This window comes from Motacilla alba, chromosome 6 (genome assembly GCF_015832195.1).
Source record: "Motacilla alba alba isolate MOTALB_02 chromosome 6, Motacilla_alba_V1.0_pri, whole genome shotgun sequence".
Classification (NCBI taxonomy): Eukaryota; Metazoa; Chordata; class Aves; order Passeriformes; family Motacillidae; genus Motacilla; species Motacilla alba.
The window spans coordinates 2820626-2830900 of record NC_052021.1 but is presented as its reverse complement, the minus strand read 5'-3'; the positions used below and the strand labels follow the sequence as shown (position 1 = coordinate 2830900).

The 10275-nt window shown below is 54.9% G+C and overlaps 1 protein-coding gene across 3 annotated transcripts in view; it reads right to left on the bottom strand.

Moving 5' to 3' along the window:
• The window catches only part of LOC119702829 (C-type lectin domain family 2 member D-like), a 15464-nt gene extending 6613 nt beyond the window's left edge, over window positions 1-8851 (bottom strand). Inside the window, exons 1-3 of one of the 3 annotated variants that reach the window (XM_038141468.1) lie at window positions 8788-8849; window positions 8484-8588; window positions 8209-8393 (exon numbers count right to left, since the gene is read on the bottom strand). In XM_038141468.1, coding sequence (XP_037997396.1) covers window positions 8279-8393; window positions 8484-8588; window positions 8788-8801 — 234 coding nt within the window. In that variant the 5' untranslated portion in view covers window positions 8802-8849 and the 3' untranslated portion in view covers window positions 8209-8278. Of the gene's footprint in view, window positions 1-8208; window positions 8394-8483; window positions 8589-8787 lie in introns of those variants that run through there. The other 2 variants (XR_005257452.1, XM_038141469.1) reach the window with 2 other exon arrangements.
• Window positions 8852-10275: the final 1424 nt, after the last annotated feature.

Genomic DNA, 10275 nt, shown 5'->3' with positions numbered 1-10275 from the left:
GTCCATGGGAAACGGAGCAGGACACAGACTCCAGCCAGAGAAGAGTTTAACCCGCTCCGTCCCAGCGCCGCGAGCACGGAACGGGAACCGACTAACCGGGCTGGGATCCCACCGAAACTCAGGCAAGAGAAAGATTTCCCTTCCCCAGATAGAAAACTCCTTGCTGTGCCAGTCCGATAGAAGAAAAGTGATGCTGATCCTCGGTGGGAGCCTACGGCACGCTGGGATTTTGAGAAACTGAGAAAAGCTTTGAAAGACAGCAGCTCAAACTCCCCGTGTTTCAATAACGTGGGGAGAAGTAGATACGGTTCTTATCGCCTAACACCTTCAGACTGCCGTCAAATTTCATCTGCAATTTTAACAAACTCACCGTTTAATCAGTGGGACTTGGAAAGCGAAAGCATCTGCACAGATCCACAGAGAGCTCTGCCAGAAGTCCTGATGCCCAGCTAACAGCCAGTCAGTCAGCTAGAGAGCCTCCAAAGCATAAAGCGGAAGAGCAAGCCCAATCCCTTTCTAGAGCAGGAATAACAGATATCAAAACCGCAGCCAGAAAGTCTCTTTGGACTGTACAGCCCGCAAGAACCCACGAAAGCGCCGATTCTCTGACTCAACAAGCCAAAACGAAGCCTTCTCTTGCCTTTAGAGAGCGCTTGGCAGCAGCAGGTCCCAAGCAGAGTCCCAAGGAAGCAGCCCATCCTCACTGGATGAAAGCCTTGCCTTCGCTGCCACGAGCAGCCGGTGCCAAAGGGCTCTTGCAGCAGAGCAGCCCCCGGCAGCGCCGCGGATCCTCTCCGCTCGTGGCGAGCTCCGCACCCGCGGCACATCGCGACCATCCGAGCTCCTGCGCCGGGAACGACTTCCAAAGACCCCAGGCTCGCTGGGAAACAAATCCCAAAGAGCTGCTGAGGCTCAAAGCAAAACTACTGAAGAAACCCTCGCTGCTTCACAGGCAGAGCCACTACAGAGCCGTGTTCGAGCTGTGAGAAACCGAGTCTTTTAACAAAAGGCTGTTCTGAGGCAGAGAAAAACACAGAATCGCTGCTGCCCACGCTCAGTGCGGAGCAAAGAGGCGCTGCACCGATCGCTGCGCCCCAAACGCCCCTGTTCTGCCCAGGATGGGTGAGAGATCTCTGGCTGCCTTTCTGGAGAGCCCCGAGCCTTTGCTGCTGTGTTCTGTTGCCTGCCCCGGGGCAGCAGGAGAGACACAGAGCGCTTCTGCTGGCCCCGGGCACCTGGCCCGGCCCAGCCCAAGAATCCCTGCGGGAATTCACTCTTGAGAGCCCCTGGAGCAGCTTCCCCGGCCTGGGGACTTTTCCTCACCGCGGGGTTCCCGGACAGGAGCGGCGCCTCCGCCGCGTCGCTGCCCCGCTCCCCGCTCGCTCCGCCGCTCTCCTGGCTGGAGCCGCCGCTTTCCCACTGCTGTAAGGACAGAGCGGCCCAAAGCCCTCCCGCACCGACGGCTCCCACAGTCTGAGCAGCAGCGGCCGTGCCCGCTGTGTCTGCCCGGGAGCGGAGCGCTGCCGCCCGGCTCCCCGTTCGTGTCGCTGCGGAGCGGCGGCGGCGGAGCTCGGAGCGGCTCCAGCCCCGTGCGAGCGCGGCCGGAGCTGCCCCGGCTCGGGGCTCGCTGCGGGCGGAGGGGCCGCGCTGAGGGGCGGGGGGTTCTGAGAGAAAGGAGCTTCTGCACGCTGGGCAGCGCCAGCTTCCCCTCTCAGCGCAGCCCAGGGCTGTCCTTCCTCAGCTGCACCCTGTGCCTTGCACTGCCTCTCAGGGTCACCTCAGTGCCTGTCCATCCCCAGAGCCAGCGCTGGGCTGGGGCTGCAAAGGAAACGTCTCTGCAATCCATCCTGCCACCCATGCTGCCTGCAGGGAGTGCAGTGCCCTCATCACACAACAAGCTCAAATGTGTCCATGCTTACCTTAAAAACAGATCCAGCTGTCCTATTGTCAGAGGGTCAAATTTCCAAGGCAAAGAGGCTTGAAGAGAGCTTTGAGGCAGAAAACATCTGGGTTTGTTGGCCATTTTCCAACCAGGTCCAGCCAGGGCCCGGCCAGAGCCCAGACCCTCACTGGGAGGGTCTCCCTCACACACCCTAAAAGCAAGTCTGTCAGGAACAGCAGCTGTGAGATGCCCCAAGCACAGCAAACTGCTGGAGTGCTCCTGTGGGAATTCCTGGGCTGTGTTTGATTGCCACAGAGCAGAAGCAGCCTTGCCCTCAGCAGCTCACAGCCCTGTCCCACAAGGATGTGCCACAAAAGGGGCGGCAAAGAGCACAGGAGCCTCAGCTCAGGAGAGGCTTTGGACAGAGCCCAGGGATCTCATCCTGGAGCTCTGAAACCACAGGAAACCATGAGCCAGCCCTGGGCCAAGGCCCAGCAGCCCTGCTGGAACAACAGAAGGGACTCCAGGCTGAGCAGGCAGTGCAGGGAAGGGCTGCAGACAGCCTGTTCAAAGAGATGCACCTGCAGCTGGAGAGCAGAACAGACAGAGCCCACAGGGACACGTGTCTTGTAGACAGTCACACAAAGACATGCCAAAGATTGTGAAAAGCCAGTTATAAACAAGGCAATGACACCTTATGAACAATGCCTGTTCTAAAAATCAGTGAATCCCCGTGATGGGAGCAATGGATCAGCAGGAACCGCCTCAGGAATTTGGGACAATATTCTTGCAGCATTCATGTGTCCACAGCAGTGAAACTCTGAACAGCTCCAGTGGGTAACAGCATCCTGCAGAACAAGCAGCCACTGTCCTGTGTTAGCTGTGGGAGATAAAACAGAAGAGATCCCAGTGACTGATCCTGTTGGGCAGTGCAGCTCTGACACCTGTGGGAGCTGGGAGAGGATCGAGGGCTCAGCAAACTGTGTCTGCTTCTGTCCAACAGCAGGTGTTTATCAGTGCTTCATCGCTGCTGCTTCAGTTGGACCTGTCTTATCTCTAGAAGAAAATAACTACATCTTGCAATGTAAACAAACATATTTAAACAAAATTAACTCAGGACTTCAAGTTAATTGCAGTGTAATTCAATGTCACCTCAGCAGAATTAGAGAGAACTTAAAGTTTCATCTTTAATACTGAATAAATACTGATCTCTATAAAACTGGAATGGAACATGAAAAGGCTTAAAGTGAAGAAGACTGAAACTTGACCTCGTTCAAGCTCAGCAACGCTCAAACCTGACAGAAACCCACCTCAACATAAATGACTCTTAACAAAATCAACTCAATAAGAGTCATAAAACATAGTTTAACATTACTCAGAGCTAGCTTTGCTTAATCTTACCAACACTAAAATCATGGTCAAATAGAACTAAACCAACAATCAATATCCTTAAAAGTTCTGGGAACTACAAAATGTAACTTATTCTGATGCTGTTAAATGCAAAAGGCACTGAAATCGTGGTTGAAATAACGGCCTGACTGATTTACTGGAGGGATTATAAAAGTGTGACAAGTACCTTGACCCTATGTAATTTATACTGAGAAAAACTCACGGTAGCCACAAATTTCAGGGAACCATAAATTTACTAAGACCTTTTAAAGAGCAACTGTACCAAAACAATCAAACCAGGAGCTTCTTGAGATGGTATTTAGTGTAATACAATGTGGTAATTGTTATCAGCATTTCTGGTAAAGAAATTAGATTGTGGTGTGCTGCAAATAATAACAATAATAAGAAGGCACTACGTTTAACCGCTTTGAATCTCTCCAGTAACAATTCTCAGAGGAATCAGGGTTCATGAAAAACACAAGAAAAACATTGGAACACTTTAAAGACCATTTCCATGCTTTTTTACGGCATTCTAGCACACGGAGCGTGCGGTTTCAGTGAGCAGGGGCAGGCAGAGCCCTTCGGGCAGATGCCCCGGGGGGCAGGGAGGTGGCCCGGGGGCCCACCGCTCTCAGAGCCAGCCCGAAAGGGACACAGCTTATTCTGGGCTGGACTGCAAATGGGGATACGAGAGTCAGAAAGTCACTCAGGACACTCCTGTACCCCCTGAAATAAAACTATCAATGTTAACAAAGTCCCACAGAAATTACCAAAAATATGAACTCATTGATAACAATAAAACCTAGAAAACGTTCCCTCAAAATATAAAAATAGCCCATATTACATCAAACAAGTCACTAAAATAACACCTAATATTGAAAAAACTATCAAAAAATAATTAAAAAGTCTACCCATCGTCATAAAAAAACTATAATAACAATTTTATACCCAAAAAACATGCAAAACAAGTTATATCAAATTTGTTTTTCCCTCAACTCATCTCAAATGTAACATTAAAACAAATAAACCAGAGTGTTAATTAAACAAAAAATCAGTACTACTTATATTATTGTTAATAATATAATAACAAATATTAATACTATTAAACATATTATCTTATAAAAAAGAACCACCATTGATTTTCTCTTACTAGCACATAGACATAATTATTAAAAAACTGAAAAGATTATATCACATAAACTTATCAAACCACCCTGTCCATCCACAAACATCTCCAGAAATGAAAAAGTTAACAAATTAAATTAAAATAAACCATAAATCCTAATTAAAGAATTTATTAAAAAAAACCCTTTATACCTTAACTGAAAAAAAGTTTACAAAATAAATTTCCAAATATTACTTACGTTCACTGTATACAACAAATAATAAATAAGACCATCGAAAAAGTTTCTACAGCACAAAAAAAAAAAAGAAAGATGTGAGAAATGGATTTGTAAAGAATTCTCAAAACCTGCCAAAGCTCACCCAGCCCTGCACCTCTGTTTGCAGGCACTGAGATAGGGCGTGCTGGCTTAGGAACGCCACGGAGCAGAGATGACATTGCTGAGAGAGAGATTGTTTGAACGAGTTTCAAAATGCGGCCCTGCAAAAAGACCAGGTACTGTAGAGAATTGGAGCCGTGAAAGATGCACTGAAACAGAGCCTCGTGAGGTACAAACGGGTGACTGGCGTTAGATGTAACAGTAGTGCTGTGTGGCAAAAGTTTTCAGCTAAGAGGCTGAAAAACATTTCTAAGATATTGTAACCAGGAAAGAAGCTAGCTTTTACCAGAATAACATTGACTCTTCCATCTCCCAGCTCGCACTCTTCATCGACACTGATAATAAATCAAATCCTTTAAAACACCTCCATGTTACCCTGTCAATGCAGAATTTAAAAACCCCAGCGAGTATCCCCTGCCGTGCCTGTGGAGACACCTCTGTGTCCCGGCGCGCTGCTCCAGAGCCCTGCTGGGCCCGGCCCGGCCCGGCCTTTGGCAGCGCGGCCTCTGCGGCCTCCCCTGGGGCCGGGCCGAGCCGCCAGCGCCGCGGGGAGGAGCGACGGAGGGAGCTCGCTTTGGGCTCACTGGACGATGGACGCGCTGGCCCGGAGCCCGAGCGGTCGGGAGAGAGCCTGGGCGGGATGCAAGGCAGTAAAGGATGATTTGCCAGGGCCCATGAGTCACAGCGGGTCAGCCAGCCCCGCGGGGACGGGACTTTGTTAGACTTGCTGTTTCTAAATAGGGGCAGACTGCTGGACTGCTTGGGCTCCAGCAGGCCTTTGGCACTGTGTGCCACAGCTCACTGCTGGAAAAGCTGCAGCCCAGGGCTGGGACAGGAGCACTCTGTGCTGGGCTCAGCCCTGGCTGCATGGCCGGGCCAGAGAGTGCTGGTGAGGGTGCTGCAGCCAGCTGGGGCCAGGCACCAGGGCTGTCCCTCAGGCTCTCTGCCGGGGCCAGCCCTGTGCCCACCTGGGCCCACGGATTTATGAACATCCAAGCAGCTCAGCAGTTCTCTGACTGCCTCCTCCTGGATCACCGGGGGCCCATTCTGCTCCCTGACACCATCCCCCAGCCCAGGAGGACACTTGGCCTGAGGACAAGCCCTCTTCCCACTGAAGGCTGAGGCAAAGAAGGCGTTGAGCACCTCTGCCTTCTCCTCATCTGCAGTTACTGAGTTCCCTCTTGCATCCAAAAGGGAACAAAAGCTGCTCTTACCCTTCCTTTTACCATTATTTGTAAAAACATTTTTGAGTGTCCTTTACAAAAGTTGCCAATTTAAGTTCAAAGTAAGCTTTGGCCTCCCCAGTTTTTCTTTCCTACATATCCTAGCAACCCCCTTAAAAACTTCCTGGGTGACCTGACCCTCCTTCCAAAGATGGTACATCCTCCTTTTCTTCCTGAATTCCTTCCAAACGTCATTGCCCACCCGGGCTGGATGTCTGCCTTGCTGACTCATCTTTGGGCACACAGGGACCATCTGTTAATGTGCCCTCAAGGTCTCTGTTTTGCAGCGTGCCCACCTTTCCTGGACTCCTTTGTTTTCAAGGGCTGCTTCCCAAGGAACTTTGTGAATAAGTCTGCTCAAAAGGCTACTGTCTGTCTGCTCTCTGTTCGCTGCACTCTCTCAGGGCCTCTTATAATCGGCCGCTACTCAGTGAATGAGGAAGCACAACGCCGGTCCTGCCTGACTGACAGACCCTTAATACAGCTGGTTTTTGTCACACAATGGAAGTGTTTACTACTGGTGCAGCATTTTTAGAATATTTCATACCAATCTCTGAATTTTATTCCCTTCACATCTCCCAGCCTTTCCCATGACAGTTTTTACCCAGCACTGAGCCCTGACAGTGCCTCAGGGCAGCTCTTTTAATGTTACCAGGTGGAGGAGAGCAGGTGGGGCAGCTTTTTATTCTGGTTATTTTATTCTCTCACTCTTATTGCAGCAGCACCTCCCTGTGCCTCGGGGCAGCTCCTTCAGAGACCCGGGGCCGTGTCCAGAGGCGCTGCTGCAGCCAGGGGAGGGGCAGGGCAAGACACATCACAACGCTGGCAGTGCTCAGGGTCTGTCAGCTTTGCAGGTCAGGCAGATCAAATGAATCCCAATTGTCAGCGATTTCCACCTCCTGCTATTTCTGCCCTCTTTTCCTGCAGGGATTTGACAGCTCTTGGTTTCCTCCCACAGAGCTGGAAAGCAAAATGCCCGCCTGCCCCATGGCCATCCCCGCTGCCTTCCACCGCTCCAGCCTTGTCCCTCTTTCTCTGCCCTTTCCTTGGCACCACTTTCTCCCTGCTCCTCTCCCTGGCAGCCGGCAGCAAAGACATTTCCCCCGCTGGCAGCAGCTGCCTCCTCTCCCTCGCTCCCATTTTGCCCACTCGGAGCTCCTGGAGCCGCCTGCCCGCGGAGCCGGAGCCGCCGTGGGGCCGGGAATGGTGCAGGGAATGATGGCAGGGATTCTTGGGCTGGGCCGGGCCAGGTGCCCGGGGCCAGCAGAAGCGCTCTGTGCCTCTCCTGCTGCCCCGGGGCAGGCAACAGAACACAGCAGCAAAGGCTCGGGGCTCTCCAGAAAGGCAGCCAGAGATCTCTCACCCATCCTGGGCAGAACAGGCCCCGACTGGGAAAATGAAATTTCATTGAATTTATTATCAAACAAATCAGAGCAAGGCAATGAGATGTACACCAAACCCTAAAAATGCACCTTCCCCACACTCTTCTCTCCTTCCTGGGCTTCACTTTGTCCCCAGTTCCCTCGCTCCCTCCTCCCCACACAGTGGCATGGAGAGATGGGGTTGTTTCCTTGGAAAGAGAGGGATCTGCTAAGGAAGGCAGGAGCCTCCCTTGTAGTGGAAAATGTAAACCCCTTGCCTCTGAGTTATTATAATTCCGAAATTAAGGGGCTCTAAGGCAAAGATGTGAGAATACAATAAAACTTGTTTTCAAGTATGTACAAAAGCAAACAAACAAAGCAAACAAGCACCACCAAGCAGAGCATTAACCCCAAACAGAACACAAATGCAGTCCGCAGCGAATTCCCTGCCCCAAGCAGCCGCTCTGACTGTCCTCCTCCAAAGCTGAGAGAGAGAAAGACAGAGCCAGCAGCTGACAGAGCCTTCTTCACAGGCAGGTGCCTGATGCCAGAAGTGGGACTCCTGCTCAGCACGTGTCAGCTGCTCCTCTTCCTCTTCAAGAAAAGTGCAGAAGTGTCACACTCAGGGCTCTTCGGGATAATTTCCAAGAGGCCAGGGCGATTTGGATTTCCCACTGGAGCTGGTTGTGCCATGAGGGCACTGCACTCCCTGCAGGCAGCATGGGTGGGCAGGATGGATTGCAGAGACGTTTCCTTTGCAGCCCCAGCCCAGCGCTGGCTCTGGGGACGGACAGGCACTGAGGTGACCCTGAGAGGCAGTGCAAGGCACAGGGTGCAGCTGAGGAAGGACAGCCCTGGGCTGGGGCTGACAGGGGAAGCTGGCACTGCCCAGCGTGGAGAAGGTCCTTTCTGCAGCCCCCGTCACAGGGGAGCTTGGGCCTTGCTGCAGAGATACGGCCGCGGATTGGAGCAGTTCCCACTCCTGAATCTCTCGTCAGCCAGGAACACGCAGTCGGAATTGCCGAGGACAGGAACCCTGCAGGGAGGAGCAGAGGCAGCGCTGGCTGCCAGGGCAACACCTTGTGCCCCTGTCCGGCCAGGCCCTGCCCGGCTCCCCGGCACTCACCGGGAGCTGTAGCTGCTGCCGTCCCCCCAGTGCAGGCGCTGGCCCCGTCTGCGCAGCCCGAGCCAGTAATCGCCGTTCCCGCGGAGGCGGAAGAGCAAATCCTGCCCGGGGAGAGAGGAGTGGCAGCTGCCCCGGCCCCTCGGGGGGACACGTGCCCGGGGCTGCCCCCCGCACGCCGGGGCTCCTTCCCTGCAAGGCCCCGGCCCGGGGCTGCACCCCCAGCCCTACGAGCCCCGAGCCCGGCCCCAGGAGCACCCCCAGGCTGCCCTCAGCCAGCCCGCACCGCCCGCAGCCCCTCACTCACCATGGCCCCCTCATCCTTGGCAATGGCCAGGGAGGCGTTCAGCTTGGAGCAGTGTTCCTGACCCCTGCTCCCAGGTGCCGTAATCCCTTGAGAAGTAGTAGCAGACCCCCTTGTGCCCAATCCAGTCAATGGGACAGCCCAGAACACACTGTGGAGTGGCAGCTGTCACTGGAGCCTGCGGAGCTGCAGGGGCAAGAGGAGAAGGTCTGAGCATTGCCCTGTGCAGGGAGCAGGGAGCCCGCTCTGCCCCGAGGGGCTGGGCCCAGGCTGCTGCCCCCTGCCTTACCTGCCAGCACAGCCAAGGCCACCAGCAGAGCCAGCAGCAGCAGCAGGAGCAGCAGGATCAGCAGCGCCGTGCCCTCGGGATGGCGCCTGAGCCGTTCACCTGGAGCAGGAAAGAGCTGCTGGCTGCCAGAAGCAGAGCCGGCCCCTGCAATCTGCTCAGCCCCCTGCCCAGGGAGCACAGCAGGGAGCCCTCAGCCAGTGTGGCCCCTCGCTCAGCTGGCAGCCAGAGAGCCCAGAGCCTGGGCACGGCCAGGGGACACAGCTCTGGCCACAGCCAGGGGACACAGCTGTGGGCACAGGCTGCAGCAGGAGAGCTGCACAGCCTTGGGGGCAGCTGGGGCTCTTGCTGCCAGCCACTGATGGGGCCCAGCCAGAGCACCAGGCCTCGTCCACACCTCGGGAAACAGCCACACACCTGCCAGCCCTGGCCTTGGGAGGGGACACTGGGCCCCTCCCTAGAGGCCACAGGGGTGGCTCTGCACTCACCCAGGAATCTTCTGAGGTCCCTTTTGTGTTTGTTGCCGGTTGCTGATGTGCCCTGGGCAGCCAGGGGCTCCCTCACACTCCCATCCCTGGTGCAGAATCCACTCTCCACATCTTCACTCACTGCACGCTCACAAGGGGCATCCCCCTGCTTGTGCCGAGTGGCTTCTTGTGCCCCAGGCAAGTGCGGAACCCCGGCTGCCGGTCTGTCCTGGAGGTGCTGGGGCTCCTTCCCAACTCCAGGAGTGGAGCAGCATTCACTCTCCTCCAGCTCACAGCCGGCATCTTTTGGACTGGAACAATTAGCACCTTGCTCTGGAGACATCAGGAGTGCTGGCAAAGCCTTTGGGAGCTCGGCCTCGGGAGCAGCTTTACAACGGCGCTGGTGGCACCCTGCAAGGGACACGATGAGCGGTCAGTGCTGGTGCCGGCCCTGCGGGAGCCCGAGGCTCGGCAGGGCGGTGGCAGCTCCGGCTGCGCTGTCCCCGCTGCCCAGAGTTGCGGCAGCAGCAGCGGCGGAGCCAAGCGCAGCCTCCGGGAGCTCGGCGGTGCCCGCAGCCCCCGGCCCTGGGGCTCTGCAGCCGCTGCAGCCCCCAGCTCCGTGCCGGGACAGGCGCTGACAGCGCCTGCGAGCTGCCGCCTGCTGCTGGCCCAGGGCAGCTGCGGCTCGGAGTCCGCCTGCCCAGGGCCGAGAAGCAGCAGCCCCGGGCTGCTGACCAT